The 22,627-nt window shown below is 45.1% G+C and overlaps 1 protein-coding gene across 6 annotated transcripts in view; it reads left to right on the top strand.

Moving 5' to 3' along the window:
* KIF13A (kinesin family member 13A) overlaps positions 1 to 22,627 on the top strand; it is a 268,080-nt gene that overhangs the window by 159,075 nt on the left and 86,378 nt on the right. For all 6 annotated transcript variants that reach the window (XM_056521241.1, XM_056521242.1, XM_056521243.1 and 3 more), the window contains exon 7: positions 14,326 to 14,413. In XM_056521241.1, coding sequence (XP_056377216.1) covers positions 14,326 to 14,413 — 88 coding nt within the window. The remainder of the gene's footprint in view (positions 1 to 14,325; positions 14,414 to 22,627) is intronic.

Raw genomic sequence — 22,627 nt, 5'->3', positions numbered from 1 at the left:
TCTACAGCCACTAAATAGGTTTGAGAGTTTTTTGTAGTTTTTTATTTTTATAGGCCAGTCAGCGTACTATGTGGAAGGCTAATATTTATGATTGGCACTCCCACAGTCTGGGACACACAAGTGATTGCTTGATTGTTCGTGCGATCTTTGTCAGCGACACATCACCTGTTTACATGGGGTGTTGTGCAGCCGATAAAAATTATTTCCACAGTCTCACTGCTCTTACAGTAAAGAATCTTATTTTGTGCTGGTGTAGAAACCTTCTTTCCTCTAGACTTAGAGGATGCCCCCTTGTTATAGACCTCTGTACTGTCCCCTGATATACAGTGGGGGGGGGGGGGGGGGGGAAGTATTTAGTCAGACACCAATTGTGCAAGTTCTCCCACTTAAAAAGATGGGAGAGGCATGTAATTTTCATCATAGGTGTACCTCAACTATGAGACACAGAATGAGAAAAAAAATATTTGCAAATTATGGTGGAAAATAAGTATTTTGTCAATAACAAAAGTTCATCTCAATACTTTGTGATATACCCTTTGTAGGTCAAATGTTTTCTTTAAGTCTTCACAAGGTTTTCACACACTGTTGCTGGTATTTTGGCCCATTCCTCCATGCAGATCTCGTTTAGAGCAGTGATGTTTTGGGGCTGTCGCTGGGCAACACAGACTTTCAACTCCCTCCAAAGGTTTTCTATGGGGTTGAAATCTGGAGACTGGCTAGGCCACTCCAGGACCTTGAAATGCTTCTTACAAAGCCACTCCTTTGTTGCCCATGTGGTGTGTTTGGGATCATTGTCATCCTGAAAGACCCAGCTACGTTCCATCTTCAATGCCCTTGCTGATGGAAGGAGGTTTTCACTCAAAATCTCACAATACATGGCCCCATTCATTTTTTCCTTTACACGGATCAGTCGTCCTGGTCCCTTTGCTGAAAAAAAGCCCCAAAGCATGATGTTTTCACCCCCATGCGTCACAGTAGGTATGGTGTTCTTTGGATGCAACTCAGCATTCTTTCTCCTCCAAACACCACAAGTTGTTTTTTCATCTGACTATATGACATTCTCCCAATCCTCTTCTGGATAATCCAAATGCTCTCTAGCAAACTTCAGATGGGCCCGGACATGTACTAGCTTAAGTAGGGGGACACGTCTGGCACTGCATAATTTGACTCTCTAGTGGCGTAGTGTGTTACTGATGGTAGCCTTTGTTACTTTGATCCCAGCTCTCTGCAGGTCATTCACTAGGTCCCCCTGTGTGGTTCTGGGATTTTTGCTCACCATTCTAGTGATCATTTTGGGGGGCATTTACTAATCTTTTACTATGTAGTCTGGTTTTTACCCTGTTTTTTTCTACTTCATTTTTGACTATGTGCGACAAATTTACTAAATTGTTGCACGGCATTAATAAATTTGGCACACATAGGCAAAAGTGGGAAATTTACTTCATGTAGTAGAAAAAATAGTCTGTTTTTTTCCTGCTGTCCGAATAGGTTTGGCTGCTGGTTTCCTTCTGGATCTTTTGTTTTTGAGTTTTTTTTTAGCTTTTTCACTTCATCTAAATAATTCAATAACTACAGTGGTCCCTCAAGTTACAATATTATTTGGTTCCAGGAAAACCATTGTAAGTTGAAACCATTGTATGTTGAGACCATAACTCTATGGAAACAGGGTAATTGGTTCTAAAGGCACCAAAATGTCATCCAAAATAGGAAAAAGTGACAAAGAAAAATAAGTAGATAACTAATATAGATAAAGCAAATCCTTACATATAAAAGTAATAAAGATCTGCTGGGAGCTGTAAATCACTGTCTATGTCAGTGTTTCCCAAGCAGTGAGCCTCCAGCTGTTGCAAAACTATAACTCCCAGCATGCCTGGACAGCCAAAGGCTGTCCGGGCATGCTGGGAGTTGTAGTTTTGCAAAAAATGGGGCCACCCTGCTTGGCAAACACTGGTCTATGTAGAGGACAGGAGCTTCTTCAGGGGTCCTGTACAGTACAGGCAATGTCCAAAACAAGTAATGGAGTTGCCCTCACCTGGTGTCCAAAAGAGCAGCTAACCCTGATACAGGTAAAGTGTACAGAACATGTAATACCAGTCAGTGCATACACTTCAGTAATACAGGGGTTTTACCAGTGAATGCCCATTTTGATTGGTTGGTTCTTCCAGCCATTGACACGTTTTACAGATCTGGACTGTCTGTAGCATTGTATGTTGAGTCTGGTTTCAACTTACGATGGTCCAGAAAAGACCATTGTATGTTGAAACTATTGTATGTTGAGGCCATTGTAAGTTGAGGGATCACTGTAAATTGTAGTCATGGCTCAGAAGTGGTAAACGGCGTTTAGTGTGTGTGTGTGTGTGTTTATTACATTTTTTTAACACAGTTTTTTTCTCCCTAAATGTACTTACACTTTTTTTTTTTTTGGTTACTTCTTCTACAGATCTGTGTATCCTGTGGACTCCTTCGGATTCGGTGGACTACTTCGACGACCAGCGTTTTTCTTTGCTTGATGTTAATAAAATGGTTAACGAGGGCTTGTGGGGGAGTGTTTTTTTGTAATAAATTTTTTTTTAAACCTGTTGTGTTTTTTTTTATTTTACTTTACTAGAATGGCTTAGTAGTGGAAGCTGTCTTATAGACTGAGTCCATTACTAAGCCGGGCTTAGCGTTAGCCACAAAAACAGCTAGCGCTAACCCCCAATTATTACCCCAGTACCCAACACCACAGGGGTGCCGGGAAGAGCCGATACCAACAGGCCCGGAGCGTCAAAAATGGCGCTCCTGGGCCTAGGCGGTAACAGGCTGGCGTTATTTAGGTTGGGGAGGGCCAGTAACAATGGTCCTCGCCCACCCTGGTAACGTCAGGCTGTTACTGTTTGGTTGGTATTTGGTTGAGAATAAAAATAGGGGGACCCTATGCGTTTTTTTAATATATTTAATTATTTATTTAAAAAAAAAAAACGCATAGGGTCCCCCTTATTTTCATTCTCAGCCAAATACCAACCAAACAGTAACAGCCTGACGTTCCCAGGGTGGGCGAGGACCATTGTTACTGGCCCTCCCCAGCCTAAATAACGCCAGCCTGTTACCGCCTAGGCCCAGGAGCGCCATTTTTGACGCTCCAGGCCTGTTGGTACCGGCTCTTCCCGGCACCCCTGTGGCGTTGGGTACCGGGGTAATAATAGGGGGTTAGCACTAGCTGTTTTTGTGGCTAGCGCTAAGCCCAGGTTAGTAATGGACTCTGTCTATAAGACAGCTTCCACTACTAAGCCTGTCTAGTAAAGTAAGAAAAAAACACAACAGGTTTTAAAAATTTTTTATTACAAAAAACACTCCCCCACAAGCCCTCGTTAACCATTTTATTAAAATCAAACAAAGAAAAACGCTGGTCATCGAAGTAGTCCACCGAATCCGAAGGAGTCCACAGGATAAACGGATCTGAAATGAGAAGAAAACAAAAAAAATGGGTTAGTACATTTATTATCACCTGCTCACACATCTCCCGCCCCGCACGACTACAATTGCCAGCATGCCCTTACAGTAAGGACATGCTGGGAGTTGTAGTTGTGTGGTGCAGGAGATGTGTGAGCAGGTGATAATAAATGTGACAAGCTTGTCCCCTGCCCCCAGCTGCAGGACTACAACTCCCAGCATGCCCTTACAGTAAGGTGGCGCGGAGGCCGGGCACAGTGTTTCCCAACCTGGGACTTGTAGTTTTGCAACATCTGGAGGCACCCTGGTTGGGAAACACTGTTTTAGGCCAGTGTTTCCCAACCAGGGTGCCTCCAGATGTTGCAAAACTACAAGCCCCAGCATGCCTGGACAGTCAAAGGCTGTCTAGGCATGCTGGGAGTTGTAGTTTTGCAACATCTGGAGGCAACCTGGCTGGGAAACACTGGCCTAAAACAGTGTTTCCCAACCAAGGTGCCTCCAGATGTTGCAAAACTACAAGTCCCAGCATGCCTGGACAGTCAAAGGCTGTCTAGGCATGCTGGGAGTTGTAGTTTTGCAACATCTGGAGGCAACCTGGCTGGGAAACACTGGCCTAAAACAGTGTTTCCCAACCAGGGTGCCTCCAGATGTTGCAAAACTACAAGCCCCAGCATGCCTGGACAGTCAAAGGCTGTCTAGGCATGCTGGGAGTTGTAGTTTTGCAACATCTGGAGGCAACCTGGCTGGGAAACACTGGAATAAAACAGTGTTTCCCAACCAAGGTGCCTCCAGATGTTGCAAAACTACAAGTCCCAGCATGCCTGGACAGTCAAAGGCTGTCTAGGCATGCTGGGAGTTGTAGTTTTGCAACATCTGGAGGCAACCTGGCTGGGAAACACTGGCCTAAAACAGTGTTTCCCAACCAGGCTGCCTCCAGATGTTGCAAAACTACAAGTCCCAGCATGCCTGGACAGTCAAAGGCTGTCTAGGCATGCTGGGAGTTGTAGTTTTGCAACATCTGGAGGCAACCTGGCTGGGAAACACTGGCCTAAAACAGTGTTTCCCAACCATGGTGCCTCCAGATGTTGCAAAACTACAAGCCCCAGCATGCCTGGACAGTCAAAGGCTGTCCAGGCATGCTGGGAGTTGTAGTCTTGCAACAACTGGAGGCACCCTGGTTGGGAAGCCTGCGCAACTTACCGGCTTCCGTAGGATCCAGCGCTGCACGACACTGCCGCGCGACGATCTCCGACAGCGATCGTCGCTGGAGCCTCGGAAGGGTAAGTGAACTTCTTCGCCGGTCCCCTTCAGCTGTTTAGCTTTGCAACAGCTGGAGGACTACAGTTTACAGACCACAAACCAGGGGTCTGCAAACTGTGGCCCTCCAGCTGTTGCAAAACTACAACTCCCAGCATGCCTGGACAGCCAATGGCTGTCCAGGCATGCTGGGAGTTGTAGTCTTGCAACATCTGGAGGCACCCTGGTTGGGAAACACTGTTTTAGGCCAGTGTTTCCCAGCAAGGGTGCCTCCAGCTGTTGCAAAACTACAACTCCCAGCATGCCCGGACAGCCAAAGGGTGTCCAGGCATGCTGGGAGTTGTAGTCTTGCAACATTTGGAGGCACCCTGGTTGGGAAGCTTGCGCAACTTACCGGCTTCCGTAGGATCCAGCGCTGCACGACACTGCCGCGCGACGATCACCGTCAGCGATCGTCGCTGGAGCCTCGGAAGGGTAAGTGAACTTCTTCGCCGGTCCCTTTCAGCTGTTTAGTTTTGCAACAGCTGGAGGACTACAGTTTACAGACCACACACCAGTGGTCTGCAAACTGTGGCCCTCCAGCTGTTGCAAAACTACAACACTCAGCATACCCTGACAGCCAAAGCCTATGGCTCTCAGGGCAGGAGCCCGGGCTGACATTACAGTGCAGCCGCCCGGGCTCCTCATACGGTCTCCCCGCTACCCCCCCCCCCCCCCTTGTCTCCCGCCCGGGCTCCTCATACGGCCTCCCCGCTGCCCCCCCCGCCCCCTTGTCTCCCGCCCGCGCCGCTCAGCTCCCGCTGCTACAAGACTACAACTCCCAGCGTGTCCTCACTGTAAGGCCATGCTGGGACTTGTAGTCTTGCTACAGCAGACAGATGGGAGTTGTGTGGCGCTGGCAGGTGAGAGGGGTGGGATATAAATCACTGTAGTGTCCCGGTAGCGCAGTGAGGGTAGCGGGGAGAAAGTATGTCGGAGCCCGGGCGGCAGTAGCTTTTCCTGCTCCATGTTGGAGCTGGAGTAAATTTAGTCAATTTTTACGGCCGTTGCGACAGTTTATTGCGCAACTGCGACTGTCTCAGTTAATAAATTCCTGACCACTGCAAGTCAAAACTGAAAACTTGCGTAAATTAAGCGGGAATTTTTTTTTTGACTTTCTAGCTCTTGCTAGGGAAAGTCGCACAATTTATAGGGTAGGCGCAATTGCGACAATTTTGCGCCAAAAATAGTCAGAAAAAAATGACTAAACCCCTTAGTAAATGCCCCCCTTTGACACCACAGAGTGAGATCTTGCCTGTCACGCACCTGGATGCGGATGTCACGGAGCAGGTAGTGGATCCTCTACCTGTGAGGCTGATGACTCGGACCGTATCGGGGAGCAGAGTCTAAGGTGCCGCTGGTCTTCACCAGAGCCCGCCGCAAAGCGGGATTGATTTGCTGCGGCAGGCAACACCCACGTCGCTACCCCCAATACGGCTCGACCACACAGGTAACCGGGTAAGGCGAAGTACAGGAGGATGAGACAGAGGTGTAGTCAACGTAGCAGAAGCTCAGGACAGGCGGCAAAGGTTCGTAGTCAAAAAACGTAGCTGGAAGGTTTGGGTACACGGGTATGGCAAACAGGCAATAGGATACACTTTCTCTCAGGTAATAGGCACTGAAGATCCGGCAGGGGGTGTGGGAGGTGCAGGAACTTATAATGTGTTGTCAGGTGTACATACTAATTAAGAGCGCATTGGCCCTTTAAATTACAGAGCTCTGCCTCGCGTGCCCTAGGAGACGGGGACGAGCACGGTGGAGCTTAGTGCCAGAAGCAGCAGAGGGGGGTAAGTGACAGGCTGGGATTCGCATGCCGGCGCATGCCGCGATGCGAATCCCAGCCCCGCCGACAGACGGGGACCCCGGGACACTGTGCTCACGGCTGGAGTTCGCGGGTGGAGCGCAGCACGTGACAGAGCCCCAGATCGAGGGAGATTATCAGTGGTCTTGTATGTCTTCCATTTTCTAATAATTGCTCCCACAGTTGATTTCTTCACACCAAACTGCTTGACTATTGCAGATTGTCTTTCATGGTGCAGGTCTACAATTTTGTTTCTGGTGTCCTTTGACAGCTTTTTGGTCTTGGCCATAGTGGAGTTTGGAGTGTGACTGTTTGAGGTTGTGGACAGGTGTCTTTTATACTGATAACAAGTTCAAACAGGTGTCATTAATACAGGTAACGAATGGAGGACAGAGGAGACTCTTAATGAAGAAGTTACTGGTCTTGCTGGTTTGTAGGTGACCAAATACTTATTTTTCACCATAATTTGCAAATACATTTTAAAAAAATCAGACAATGTGATTTTATTGATTTTTTTCTCTCCTTATGTCTCTCATAGTTGAGGTATACCTATGATGATAATTACAGGCCTCTCTCTTCTTTTTAAGTGGGAGAACTTGCACAATTGGTGGCTGACTAAATACTTTTGTTCCCCACTGTATTTATACATAGTTATTAGGTCACCCCTAAGCAGTCTTAGGATCATTTAGTTTAAAGAAAATCTGTTTTCACTATATTATGCTTCTTCCACATCATATTTGGGAAATATATCTTAAGCCTTTTTTTTAGCACAAGGTTGATCTGATTTTGGTGCATAGGAGAACTGAAACATTCCCCAAGGCATTGTTCACACTAGTATGGTTGCTTCTGTTTATAACAGAACGACAAGAGCCATAAGCGATTTGTTTTAGGAAGAATACAGGGAAAATCCTGAGGAATTCTATGACTTTAAAATGAATCGGTCATCATACAGGTCTGCACTCCTTTTAGCCCTAATGAGATACAAAAAAAAAAAACTATCACAGAATACATCGGACACATAGGGGGAGAATTATGAAAACTTGGGCAGAAGTTCACCAGTTGCCCATAGCAACCAATCAGATTGCTTCTTCCATGCCTCTTCCCAGTAATTGACATCTAGCTGCTGTTTATCTGTATTCACAGGAGCCGGCGGGGGAGCGCTCCCTTCATGAATACTCAGAACTCATAAACTAATGCACAATGAGGAGATTTATCAAAACCTGTCCAGAGAAAAAGTGGTGCAGTTGCCCATAGCAACCATCAGAGTTCTTTTATCTTTCAGAGGTTAAAGAAAGAAGCAATCTGGTTGCTATAGGCAACTGCACCACTCTTCCTCCACACAGGTTTTGATAAATCTCCCCTAATGTAATGATGGCTTATTTTAGCCAAATGTTACAACATTTTTAGTGTTTTGATGCGCAGAATTTTCTGCTACAGGTTAAAATGTAAACTAAATGACTGAATACAGCTTCAAATCCTGCGCATTAAATCGCAGGATACTGTACCCTAATAAACCCTAAAGGAGTTTTCTGGGGCTTTTTAACTGATGGCCTGTCCTCAGGATAGGCTCTTAAGCAAAGAATTGCACCTTGATATATACAGTGAACAGCTCCATTCATTGTAGTAGTAACTGTGCTGGGTTACTGCAGCTCTGCACAGCAGCTCTGCCAAACAGCTGATCATCAAAGGGTCCAAACAATTGGATACTGATCTCCTCTCCTGGGGATAGACCATCGATTGAAAAAATCCCAAAAATTCTGAGACTGACATGAGGAATATCATGAGAACAGCAATGCAAATATGCAAAAAATGTATATTTCCTTTCTATTCCTGCTAGGGATCGACCGATTATCGGTTTGGCCGATATTATCGGCCGATATTCACGATTTTTGGCGTTATCGGTATTGGCAATTACCTTGACGATAATCCGATAATGCCCTGCCCCCCGAACCGCGACCGACATGTGAATGCTCCCTGGTTGGCTAGTGGGGTGGATCGCCCCCCTAGCCAACCAGGGCTAGTGGGGTGGATCGCCCCCCTGCAGCGCGATCGCAAGGGGGGCGATCCACCATAGAGGTAGCCCTGGTGTCTGTGGATCTGTCATTGGTAGAGCCTGGCTGGACTAGGCTCGATCAATGGATCGCAGAGCTCACAGATCAATGGAGTTCAATAGAACTCTATTGATCTGTATGAGGAATCTAATGATTCCTGCTAAAAGGCACTAATAAAGTGTGATTTTTTTTTTTATAAAAGTTTAAAAGATTCACATTAACCCCTCCCATATTAAAAGTTCAAATCACATGTAAACATCATATAAAAATAAACATATTTGGTATCGCTGCATGCGTAATTGTACGAACTATTAAAATAAAACATATCCCGCACAGTAAATTACGTAAATGTAAAGAAAAAAACAAAAAAAAAACAAACAAACAAAGAATAGCAATCCCAGAAAAATAGTTAAAGGGTAGCTCCCACCATCATGTTTTTTTTTTTTTTTTTTTTTTACTGTCCTTGCCTATTGCCCTTCTATCCCTAACACCCTTCCTGCCTTTATTTTTTTTTAAACTATTTTAAAAATGCCATTTAGTCTGCCTGGTAGTGTGCTCACTACCAGGCAGACTTCCCCAGCAGGCACCACGTCACTGATGCCTGCTGGGGGGGGGGGCAACTTCCGCCCTTAGTTCTCCTAACAGGGTGCCTCCAGCTGTTTCACCACTACAACTCCCAGCATGCCCTGACATCTATTGGCTGTCAGGGCATGCTGGGAGTTGTAGTGGTAAAACAACTGGAGGCACCCAGGACAGGAGCTTCATGGGGGAAGGAGTGAGCCGGGAGCTGATGCGGGAGAGACGGGTGCGGGGGAGCCTCTTCCTGCCGCTCGGTGAGTACCGAACAATATATGATGTTGTTGGACATCAATAATTTGTTGGCACACTATCTCCCCAGGGGGGCACTGAGCATATAGCTAAGACAGGCAAAGTGAGTACTACTAATTTACCTTCCACTGCTTAATGGCAGGGTAGCTTTCATTTCTTTTATGGAAAACTCATTCTGTGGTGTCTGGGTATAATTATAATGACTAAACAAAGTAATAACATGGACAGAAATTGTAATAGGGCATTAGGAAAGACAGAAAACTAGGATGGATGCTCTCTATAGAGCATTATGAAGTAGGTTCCGTATGTATGTCACACTATAGTATTATATTCTGCATTGTGATGTCATGCAACCTCCGCATTAATTTTATGTAGAGATTAATTTGTTGAATTATTTGTTGGAATAGTAGTAAATTTAGTTCTTGTACATGATCTGATCCTCTGATGTGTCATGTGGGGGGTTGTATAGGAATAGGGAAAGTAGACGCTGGAGGTGAGTGGAGGATTCTGGCATTCTGCACCTGGGGAAAAGAAGTCTTTTCCCAATTATGAATGACAGGTGGCTGAAATTGTTCATGGCTTTGACTGTAAGGGAAGAGGAATAGCACTGCCCGGTGTAGCAGCTTATAGTTGTGTAGGTGGGTGGATAAAGAGTTGCCCCTGGTTGGCATCCTGCTGATAAAGAAGTGGAGTCAACTCCCAGTAATGTATGGTTTTTGGTTACCACTGGTTGCACCTCTTGCACGTAGAATAGGAAAAATAAAACCATAAAAAGCTCCAGGTTTTATCTACAAAGCAAAACAGAACTAATATGTTTTATTGTTTGTAATGCATGTTGTACTTTTACATTGTTAAAAAAAATGTAATTTGAAACATAAGGAAAGTAGTCACCAGCGGCTATAATCCATAGAAGTGAAAATATTAAGGAAGGATTTCTATATCTTCCTCTGTTCAGCATGAGCAAATATATGTATTGGAAATACTGTTCCTGAACAGTTGAGTGCTGGAGATATTAGTTCAATGCTAAACTCTCACATGAATTCTTAATACACTATTAAAACAACTACAGCCAACAGTGCATTACAAGGTCACTTATAAAAGTATGTGAGAAAAAGAAGGGTTCAGTGTTAGCAACTGAGAATAAAGGTACTTTAGTTTACAGCCGTATGTCTCTTTGTGCCTTTATACTTGACAACTCATTTATGGAGTTTTGTGTTTATAGATAATGTTACATTCACTCCATTGATATCTGTGTTTTAGTTATTGGTACAACTTGAAATAATGTCTTCTGCTAGTATGACCCTGGGGAGTAAAGCATATTCCTGAGATCTCTGTTCAGTTGTCTCTTCTTTACCACTGTAACTTGTGATCTCTATAGCAATAAACTTAACTAACCCTCAGTGATTAAAAGGCTTTCATAGTTCTTTCCTAACTGACTTGTGGAAACGTCTAATGCTGCCTCCCATTATATACAGTTCTAGCTCCAGTACTATTATTAGCCTGGATACAAGCTATTTGCTATAGTCATACAGACCTCTGTCTGAAGATATGAATATACTGTATGATGTGTTATCATTATGTGATCATTTTAGATCCAGAAGCTACAAAATATGTATTGTTGTATTGTCTGCAATGGGAAGACAAACCATAAACAATAGCACTTGGGGTTTGTGGGGAGGTGTAATCCCAGCACTTCTTGGCCTCTTTGGTCTAGGGATAGCTGAACTTACAAAGCCACCCAATTTTTACAGGCGTTTTAGTCTGTCAACAGTTTAAGTTGTTATTAACAGCTCTAGCAGTCTTCTGATTACACTGTCCCTTTAAGAGTGGATCGCCCCCCCCCCCCCCCCCACTATAGAGGTAGCCGGAGGGCTTACCTCTGCTTCCTCCTGTCCCGCTCTGTCTTTGATATATCCTGGCTGGACCAGGCTCTATCAATGGATCACAGAGCACACAGATTAATAGAGTTCAATAGAACTCTATTCATCTGTATGAGGAATCTAATAATTCCTCATATAGGTGTAATAAAGTGTTTAAAAAAAAAAAAAAGTTTTAATAAAAGTTTGAAAGACACACATTAACCCAGTGGTCTTCAAACTGCGGCCCTCCAGATGTTGCAAAACTACAATTCCCAGCATGCCAGGACAGCCGTTGGCTGTCCGGGCATGCTGGGAGTTGTAGTTTTGCAACATCTGGAGGGCCACAGTTTGAAGACCGCTGCGTTAACCCCTTCCATGTTAAAAGTTCAAATCACCCCCTTTTCCTATATAAAAACAAGTAAACATAATAAAAATAAACATATTTGGTATCGCTTCGTGCGCAATTGTACAACCTATTAAAATATAACATTATGTATCCCGTACGGTAAATGTAAAAAAAATACCAAACCACAGAATTGCAATTTTTATAATATCCCAGAAAAAAAAGGTAAAAAGCGATTAAAAAGTCAGATCAATACCAAAATGGTAACGATACAAAAAACAGATTATGGTGCAAAAAATGAGCCCTCATACAGCCTGGTATGCGGAAAAAAAAATAAAGCTACAGGGGTTAAAAATGGCAATTAAAAAAATTAGAAAAAGTCCAGAATTAGTAAAACATGACGTAAACGATACAAATCTGGTATCGCTGTAATCCGGCGGCCGAAAGTATAAAACTAACATGTTATCTGACCACAAGGTAAAGAAAACCACCAAATCTGCAAAATTATCTTTTACTATTTCAATTTCACTTCCCTAAATATATATATATATATATACATATATATATATATATATATATATATATATATATATATATATATACGGTATATATTTTGGTTCGGAGAATGTTATTGAAAAATTAAAAGGTATCATTATAGTAGGTAGTTATGGCTATTATAGGGCGAGGAGGAAAAAATCAGAGCATAAAAGCCAAAATTGGCCCGGAAAAGTGGATCGTCATGAGGGACAAGTAGATTTTGCTCCATTTTAGTCCCGTGGACAAGTAGTTTTTTATAAAATTTACACACCCCTGGTATAGGGCTGTGTAGTTTTAATGGCTCAAACAATGATAGGTGACCTGAAAAGAAGGTGTGCTATTCAGTCACCCAGCAATAAATGTGTGTGTGTGTATATATATATATATATTTCACAGAAAAGCAGTACTACTCCAGGAGAACATAGATAGGGGATTCCAGCATGTCGAGGGCCTAGATTAGGATCCAAATGTTATAGACAAAGCTAATAAACAGCAATCTAAAAAACACTGTGACTTAAATACTGAATGTGTTTCCTAATGGTTTTTGCTGACACCAGTCCTGTTTTAGGATTGACACAGGATTGATTTGTTATGGAATTTTCCTGCAGTTTTGGAATCTACAGCCGATTACTGATCCATGGATGACATTTTACAGATAGCATCCACAGTTTGTGAATTTTTTGGGGTGGATTTCTAGATCTACATCGTATCAATTTCTTCTGTGCTTTGTTTGCACATTTATTTCAGATTTTCTACATTGACCTTAAGAGGGAAGTAAAATTTTCAATGAAGTGTAGTTAGTGGCTTTTGCTGGAAGTTGATTTGGGGAAAAATGGTCCTATGGAATTATGGAATTTGTTGAGGAAGTTATATTCCCTATGGGGACTATAAAATAGTAAATAAAGTGTTTAAAAAAGTTAATATATATAAGAATAAGCCCCTCTAATAAAAGTTTTCCCTTTTTTTTTTTTTTTTAAGATAAAATAATGTTAACAAAAATAAATATAAACATATGTGGTAATGCAGTGTGCAAAAATTTCCAAAATATAACATTAATTAAATGGCATAGTAAATGGTGTAAATGTAAAAAAAATACCAATGTCAAGAATTGTGTATTTTTGGTTGCTTCATATGCCAGAAAAAAAATGAATAAAAAGCGATCAAATTTTGTATTTGTTTTTAAACTTTTATTAAACCTTTTTTCTCTTTCTTTTTTCATACACTTTATTAGGCCCTTAGGGAACTTTAGACATGAATCATTAGATTTCTCATACAGATCATTACAGTTCTATTGAACTCCATTGATCTGTGTGATCTGTGCTCATTTGGTTGAGCCTGCTCCAGACAGGCTCAATCAAATGCAGATTCATGGTGGCCATTTGGTGAGAGGTAAGCCATCTGGCTACCTCCACAGTGGATCCACCCCACTAAGGATGGTTATACGATTCCTTGAGATTGTCGCTGTCAAAGCGGGCAGTGACCATTTAAAGGGTTAATAGTCACACGTGACATGGCGGCTATTAGTGATGGCCCCCAGCTACAGCAGTTAGCTTGGGGCCGCCGGGTATGGCGAGGGCTCGAGTAAGGAATCCGCTCCATACATCCTAAGTGCCGGCATAATAAAAAATGGGCTGGCTCTGCTTGCCCAAAGCAGGGTTAAATAGATGAAAAATTTACCTGCCCAGCGCCCGGAACTGCATGTCCCAGGCATCGGGCAATAATATTTCTACATCACTGCTGTACTCATTATTCATTCTGAACACCAACTCAAATTATCTTGAGGGAAGAGATGAGCTATCTGCTAACTGAGAGGTCAAGTTGCATGCTGCATATAGAAATCTGTCTTGCAGTTGTCACACACAAGTTATACATTAGATATTATAGAGCAGTATTTCTATCAAGATCAACAACATGCACCATCGGCGGACAGACACATTAGTAACAGAATAACCATGCGAAGTAGCATGAAAAACGTAAAAAACACACCATTAGTGTCATCAACATATGTACACTAAAAATTACACGCAAGTACCCTCCCAGGAAAAAAAACATGACCCTTGCAGACTAATGAGGACTACAATCTGTCCATTGAGGACTTCTCAACAGTGAGGTCTAACAAAAGCCAATTCTGCCATATTTTATCAGTTTAACCATATTTTATTTTCTTTTTTCTTTTAGAAGCCGACAATCCCTTAAAGTTAGGGAGCACAAGGTCTTCGGGCCATATGTCGATGGTTTATCTCAATTGGCTGTAACTACATTTGAGGTAATGCATAAAATATTGTTAAATATTGATCCAGATTTCCTCTTGTTTTGCCATTTTAAAATGTATATGTAATTTACAAAGAATATAAAAAATATATATATATATATATATCTGGATGTCAGTGCTGAGACCCCCCACCGATCAGGAGAACAAGCAGGACAAAGTGTGTGCTAGCATGACTTAATTCCTTGCTCTCCGCGATCTTTTGAGATCGCTGAGAGCTGGGAAGTAAATATACTTTCTTGTTCTCAAGGATCAAGGAACAGTTCACATCACTGAGATCCCATCCGATCAAAACTTTTGACATGTCTCTGTTTTATTTAATATATATATATATATATATATATCCATATATATATATATATATATATATATATATATATATATATATATATACACACATAATATTTATGTCCACAACTGTTTTACACCTTACAACCTAATTGTTATTTTAGATGGCAAAATCAATCTCCACAAAGCCAGTGTTGAAAGTAGTAGATGTTGTCTACTCAGTTTGCACACACTACACATCTTCTGTAGAAAACGTTTATGTCAGATGTTTATATACATGAAATTTCGAACTAGATCTGCATCGTATCAGATTCAGCCATTTGACCATAACCTGGCACCTACAGCCTGCGCTGCCATAATGTCTGAGCCAATTAAATGTAAACTGGTTAAGTACACTTGGGCAGCACACTATCCTTTGTAAGTGGATTACTCCTAAACTGATTGTTAGACACGATGAACCAAACAGCACAGCTCCCGCTCTGCTCTGGTCAGTAGGAATATTGACAGCTGTTTAGGAGATTCTCCTATTTTTTTTTTTTCCAAGGGCAATTACACTAATGTTGCAATGTGTTTTGGATGAGTAATCATGTGATGAGGCGGGGATCATAGCCAAGCGATAACCCTTTCATCTATTTTCCTGTGACTTGCTACAGCACTCCAGTATAATGTTGCCTTTTAAATGATATAAAATGAATATTTCTTGGTCTATGGCACTGCAATTATTGCCTCTGTTAATGTATGCTATTAAGGTTTCCACCATTTAGATCATCTTAGTTGGAAATAAGATGTTAGCACAAGACACCTGACATTTCTCGGTCGCTCTTCATTGGGGGGCACCTATACTTATGGGTATATGCTCTTGCCACTAGGAGGCGCTGACACAAGGAAAAAAAAGTCGGCTCCTTCCTGGCAGGATATACCAGCCCACTGGAAGTGAGGTAATCAGTTTTGGCTAGTGTCAGTAGGAGGCAAAACACAGGTCTGGGAGCTCCCCAGACCTGGTCTTTTTTTTTTTTTTCTAGTAAGGGCTGTTTAGTTAGGTTTTTTCCTCCCTTTTGTTTCCCTTTTTCATGTGGGGGTCCAGGAGCATGTCGCTACCTGTTCACCCATATTCGACAAAGGGGCACGGAACATAACAGTATGGGCTGTCAACCCCTTATCACCAACGGCCAGCGCCTGGAGGTTGTACCCTGGGTCCGGGTCCCCCACTGCCCCTGCTCGCCCCGCTATCTTATCCTGGTATGGTTCAGCATGGCCATAAGCTGGTTGAAGACGAGTATAAGAAGATGGCGTCCACAGGTGAGTTTATTACCCCCCCCCCCCCATTCCTCCCCCCTTCCTCTTTAAAAAGGGACTCTGTCCTTTATTGGGAGCTTTATGTGTGGGGCTCACTCAGGTCCCCTGGGGGGGCTGTGTTTTCTGTGTACTAGATTTTCTGGAGGACAGCCGCCGGCCCTTTGCAGCTGCTCCCTCCACAGGTGTTCTTCCCTGCTCCCCTCTAAACTGCATTCTGCCAGCTATATTTGTTTACCTTACCCCCACTGTGGGGGTCGGCAGCGAGCTGGGTGAGGGGGTTATGGCGGCACATGGCTCCCCCCTTCTTCTTCCCCCTGAGCCAGTGCGTGATCCAGGAGGCCAGGCAATGCCTCCTCTTCAGGATCGGGGGTTATGGCAGCGCGTGGCTCCACCTTTCTTGCACCCCTGAGCCAGCGCACGAACCGGGAGGCCAGGCAGCACCTCCCCTCTAGGTTCGCACGCTCGCCTGGTGCTTCTTATGACTGATGGATGCTAACCTGCGGCCGTGACGCTGTGTGCCTCCAGCGGAGTTTAGCTCCGCCCCTCCACCATTGCGGGGGTCGGCAGCGCTCCATAGTCCGAGCGGCACCATCGGCCTCCCTGAGCTGCAGCCCAACAGGAGCTCGACAGGATCTCTTCCTGTCCGGCCCGTTCTTGTCCCCTGGCCTCGGAACAGTGTGGTCGCTTAGCAGGCGCTCCTGAGCACGCCGCTCCGTGCTGTCGTTGCTCCTGGGGCTGCCTACGTGTTTTTTCTTCAGTGGTCCCCATGGTGTGGACATCCTGCCCATCTCTCTTTGGGGACCTCAGGGGCAGATTCAGCACAGGGGGCCTTGCTCTCCACGCCTCTTTCCTGCATGTAAAAAAAATTAATAATAATTAATTTTAATTCTCTGGACCATTTGGTGCCCTCTTGTGGCCAATCATTGTAGTGCACTCTTATTTTTTTATTGCTGTTCCCCCTTGGCAACCACTCGCTATTGCAGCCTTGGTCGGCCATATCTGTTTTTACCAGTTTAATATCTGCAGGGTCCCGTTCCTAGGGTCTGTATTGGGGGCTGCTTTATTTGCTTCACTCGCCCTGTAGGTGACCTGCTATACACAAATTACATTGAGTTGGTTTAAGTATGTCTTTGGCATCCCTAATTTATGCATTGTCACTCACTGTCAGGGAGCATATGCGAACTGCCGTGGTGGGTTGTTGCCAGAGATTTCACGATCCCTTGGAAACTACCGGGGATGTATTCAATGCCTGTTCTCCCCTACCACTGAGTGCCATACCATGTACAAGTGCTTTTGCGTTCCTGGCAGACGCTAAGGTCTCTTTTGAGGTTCCTCCTTTGTCAGGTCTGCTGGCCACCCATCCAGGGGTGTTATTGGCATTTCATACTATATGATTCCCTTCTCCACAGGCCACTGCATCCGCAGCTGGTGCTCCAGATCCCCACATATGCAGGGCCTCCATGGGAGTATCCCTCCGTGGGCATGGACTGGACCTGATAATAATATGCTGGACAGTAGTCTAGCCTGTCACTCATCTCACAGTTGCCGCATCCGCGGCTGGCACTCCGGTACCCCACTGCTGGTGCGAAGTGTCCGAAGGAGTTACCCGTTGTATATTATGGACCCATACCAGTAAGCCAGACAGTGGTCTGCATGGTTTCCTCCACCGCCTGTCACACGGCTGATGTATCTGCAGCTGGAATTACTGTACCCCACTTCTGTTCGTGGTATACAAAGAAGTGATCACTATACGGGATGACGGAGATGCGCTCCAAGGCTCCTCATCCTCCTCCTCCGATCTCCCTGGGGGGGCACAGCTTCTATCCATGGCTCCTAGGCCTCCCCAACCTCCCACCTATGACATGGGGCACAGTGATCGCCTATCTGACTGTTCCCTTTTCGCCAGCACCTGGAGGTGTATTTGTTCAGCCAGATTGTTGTCCGCACGGTTTCCGCCGCCATCGGTCTCTGATCTCAGGGCTGCCCCGGGCATGGCCAGGTTTCCCGTACTTCACTGCTTGGGTGAGGGATCTGGATGCGGGTCCCTGCAGGTACGTGGGACTGCTGCCAGTCAGCCAGTCCTTTGTCTGCTGGATCTCCTACACCATCTGTTGGATAGGCCGCACTCCAGTACCCCACTTCTGTGGGAGGTTTTGAAGGAGTGACCTTGTGCATTCAGGAATCCTATACCAGTCGGCCAGATGGTTGTCCGCATGCTTACTACTACGTCTGGTCAACTACCATAAACTTTCCACACCGTGGACGGTAGTTCAGGTAACCTACTGCCAAGGTATGGTTCCAAGTGAGTAACCCCATGTTGTTCCATGGGCCCTATACAATGCACCACATACTGGTTCGCAATGTTTACTACTTTATCAGGTCCCTCTCTACATGCCTGCTGCTCTCAGACTGAAGGCTGGTAGTCCACTTTCAGGGTGTGGTTCCAAATGCGGGACCCGGCATGGCCATGTCCCTATGCCAGATAGCCATACTGTGTCTGCATGGTTTGCTACTCCGCCAGGTCACCTCCCCCATTCCTGCCGCTACCGCAGCTGCAGTCCGGTGACTCGCTTTCCATGTGAAGTTCCACAAGGTGTGTCTCTATGGGTTCATGGGACCTCTTCTACCTGTAAGTTAGATTGTGTCTGCTCCACATACATACTTCATCACTTGCATCTGCACCTGCAGTCCTGGTGTGTGGCACCATTAGGAGATTGGGTGGGGGTTTTTCCTGCAGGTTCCAGCTTCACGGCAACAACAACACTCTATGGACCCCTTTCTAAGTTGCAACGTTGGTCTGCTAGGGGCATATCTTCCATCCTGCTGGTCTGTTGGATGTCTGGGGTTTCCTTTGTGTCTGCAGTCTTTGTATCCCACTACTTTCGTGCGGTACCCATGTCTGCGCCTCTACATATGCTAAGGCCACTCTGCATGTGTAAAGTCCACCTTCCTTCTGTTCGGTGGGGTGTGCGGCGGTTGTACACCTCTGTTCTGGCAGGGGGCCTGATAGGGGAGACACAGTCAGTTCAGCCCCCCCATGCCTCCAGGTAACTTTCCTGGGTTCCTGTGCAGGGTGGCTCATGCGCCTGCTCTCTGTGGCCTTTAGTCTTCGCATGGAATGATTCTCAACATGGATGGTTGTGTGTGTGTGCTTCCTACTTGCATTCGTAGTCACGTCTTGTATTTTTGCCAATCTCCAGTGTGCAGGATTCCGATCCCTCTGGGGACATAAATTGGCTCCTCAATACCGCGATGGGTTGTCGCAGGGGTCCTGGGGGCTACGTCCACCCGGTACTTTGTACCGTGGCTGTGGGGCAGCATTTCCCTGCTCCTTCAGTGCCTGGTGCACTTTGACAATCCACAGGGGGTACGGGGATGAGGGAGCTTGGCATGGTAAGTACCTGAGTTTCATCTCGACCACCCCTCGTTTCCCCTCCACTAGGGGAACTATTGCGCTAAATGGGCACTGTCATGAACTTTTTTTTTCTTTTTTATATGTTGTAGTACATATGTACTGCAACATATCTATAATACATTTTCATTATTTTTTTTTATTTTATTAAAATGCTTTAATTAACGTTTGAAAACCGGCCACTAGGGGTCTCCCTCCTAGTGGCCGGCTGCAGGCTGGCGTGACATCACGCCTGAATTCGGACTGATGCTGGCTGGACGTCGGTCCTAATTCATTCAGCCTGCGCTCGCACATTGGCTCCCTGGCTGGCCGGCCACTCCTCCTGCACATGACGCCGCCGCTGCTGCTGCTGCCTCTGCACGCCGGTGTGAGGTGAAAAAATCACCTGTGAAAACATCGGACCGCTCCGCAGTATGTATGGATCTATTTTAGGGGAGAGCGGGGGTTGGGGGAGAGCGGGGATCGGCATTTTAAACACGGGGGGAACGGGGAACAGACAGAGGGAACGGGGTAGAGCCGTGCCCATGGCCCCAACTAATTGTTTTCTGCACAGGGTGCCTCCAGCTGTTTCAACACTACAACTCCCAGCTTGCTCTGACAGCCAATAGATGTCAGGGCAAGCTGGGAGTTGTAGTGGTGAAACAGCTGGAGGCACCCTGTGTAGATGAACTAAGGGCCAAAGTCCCCCCCAGCAGGCATCAGTGACGTGTTGCCTGCTGGGGAAGTCTGCCTGGTAGTGAGCACACTACCAGGCAGGCAAAAAGTTATTTTTAACATAGTAAAAAAAAAAAATTAAAGCAGGGAGGGGGTTAGGGATAGATGGGTAATAGGCAGGGATAGGAAAAAAAAATAGGATGGTTGGCGCTACCCTTTAAGCACTTTCGGCTGCCAAGATGAAGCCATCTCTCTCTTCCCACTATAGGTGGGGTACCTGGCTGGGTTCTTGTTTTTCCTGAGAGTAATCAACAGAGCTTTTTGCTGTCTATGCTTGTGTACTTACTGCCCGGGATTGCAGCCTGGCTCTCTTTTATTTTCTTGGTTATCTACTGCTGCTCATGCAGCCTTGGCACTCTCCTCTGGTGGAGGAGCTTATGTAATCATGTATGGTTCGGCGACAGCTGGTCTAGCCACCATCTATTGTTTGGGTCCTACCATTGCTCTCCTCCTTCCTCGGCGCAACCTGGAAGGGTTACATAGTTACATAGTTACATAGTTAGTACGGTCGAAAAAAGACATATGTCCATCAAGTTCAACCAGGGAATTAAGGGGTAGGGGTGTGGCGCGATATTGGGGAAGGGATGGGATTTTATATTTCTTCATAAGTATTAATGTTATTTTGTTCCAGGAATGTATCTAATCCTGTTTTAAAGCTGTTAATTTTTCCTGCTGTGACCAGTTCCTGAGGTAGACTGTTCCATAAGTTCACAGTTCTCATGGTAAAGAAGGTGTGTCGCCCCTTGAGACTAAACTTTTTCTTCTCCAGACGGAGGGAGTGTCCCCTCGTCCTTTGGGGGGGGGGGGGGTTTAACCTGGAACAGTTTTTCTCCATATTTTTTGTATGGGCCATTAATATACTTATATACGTTTATCATATCCCCCCTTAAACGTCTCTTCTCAAGACTAAACAATTGTAACTCCTTTAATCGCTCCTCATAGCTAAGATGTTCCATGCCACATATTAGTTTAGTCGCGCGTCTCTGCACCCTTTCCAACTCCGCATTGTCCCTTTTATGTACAGGCGACCAAAACTGAACAGCATATTCCAGGTGAGGCCGTACCAATGCTTTATAAAGGGGGAGTATTATGTCCCTGTCCCTTGAGTCCATGCCTCTTTTTATACATGACAATATCCTGCTGGCCTTGGAAGCAGCAGCCTGACATTGCATGCTATTCTCTAGTCTGTGATCTACAAGTACACCCAGATCCTTCTCTACCAGTGACTCTGCCAGTTTAATCCCCCCTAAGACATACGACGCATGCATGTTATTAGTACCCAGATGCATAACTTTACATTTATCCACATTGAACCTCATTTGCCAAGTGGGTGCCCAGACACTTAGTCTATCCAAGTCATCTTGTAACTTATGCACAACCTCTATAGACTGTACCATGCTACAAAGCTTGGTGTCATCTGCAAAGATAGAAACAGAGCTGTTAATACCATCCTCTATATCATTGATAAATAAATTAAACAACAGCGGGCCCAGTACTGAACCTTGGGGTACACCACTAATTACCGGGGACCAATCAGAGTACGAATCATTGACCACCACTCTCTGGGTACGATCCATGAGCCAGTGTTCAATCCAGTTACAAACTAAAATTTCCAAATCCAAAGACCTTAACTTACCTGTCAGACGTCTATGAGGGACAGTATCAAACGCTTTAGCAAAATCCAGAAACACTATATCCACAGCCATTCCTCTGTCAAGGCTTCTACTCACCTCTTCATAAAAGCAAATTAGATTGGTTTGACAACTTCTATCCTTAGTAAACCCATGCTGGTTATCACTTATAATACAGTTATCCCCTATGTATTCCTGTATGTAATCCCTTATAAGTCCTTCAAACAATTTACCCACAATGCACGTTAAACTTACCGGTCTATAGTTTCCTGGGGAAGACCTAGAGCCCTTTTTGAAGATTGGGTGTTCTTCCTTCCCTTTTGACAGTGTCAGTTGCGCTGCACTGACTCCATAGTCTTCTGGAGTAACCTTCCTGTGGCCAGAACCTGAGAGTCCCAGCTGGGTTCCCTTTTGTTTCCACCTCCGCTCCCCTTCTGGCGGATGTTTCTTCGGATTGCTCTTGTCCACTCGGACTGCTGGGGTTAGTCTCCTTGTCTTGGACGTTGTCTTATGATGCTGTGGCATGCCTTCCTTTCAGGCGGCTCTCCCGGTTCTTTGGGCCTTGGTGATGGTTGAGGTCTCGGGCATGTATAGTGATCCTGCCCAGACTTCTTTGCGAATCCATTTGTGGGGTGGTCTTTCTGGACCCCACTTCTTCATGTCTCGACATGGAAGTTTGTCATCTGGAGTGTTTTGCGGACATTGGGTTTCCCTACTCTTCAGGTGTAAGTCTTCCAGGTGACTCAGGCACCTCCAGTTTCAATGTTGGTCGCTCCCATGTTCCGGGATGCCTCTTTTTAAGGGCATTCCGCTCCTTTCCTCCTTTAGGATCTATGTACTCCTGAGATGGGGGGGGGGGGGCATTACGGT

Source organism: Hyla sarda, chromosome 5 (assembly GCF_029499605.1).
Source record: "Hyla sarda isolate aHylSar1 chromosome 5, aHylSar1.hap1, whole genome shotgun sequence".
Lineage (NCBI taxonomy): Eukaryota > Metazoa > Chordata > Amphibia > Anura > Hylidae > Hyla > Hyla sarda.
This window is presented reverse-complemented; position numbering and strand designations above follow the sequence as displayed.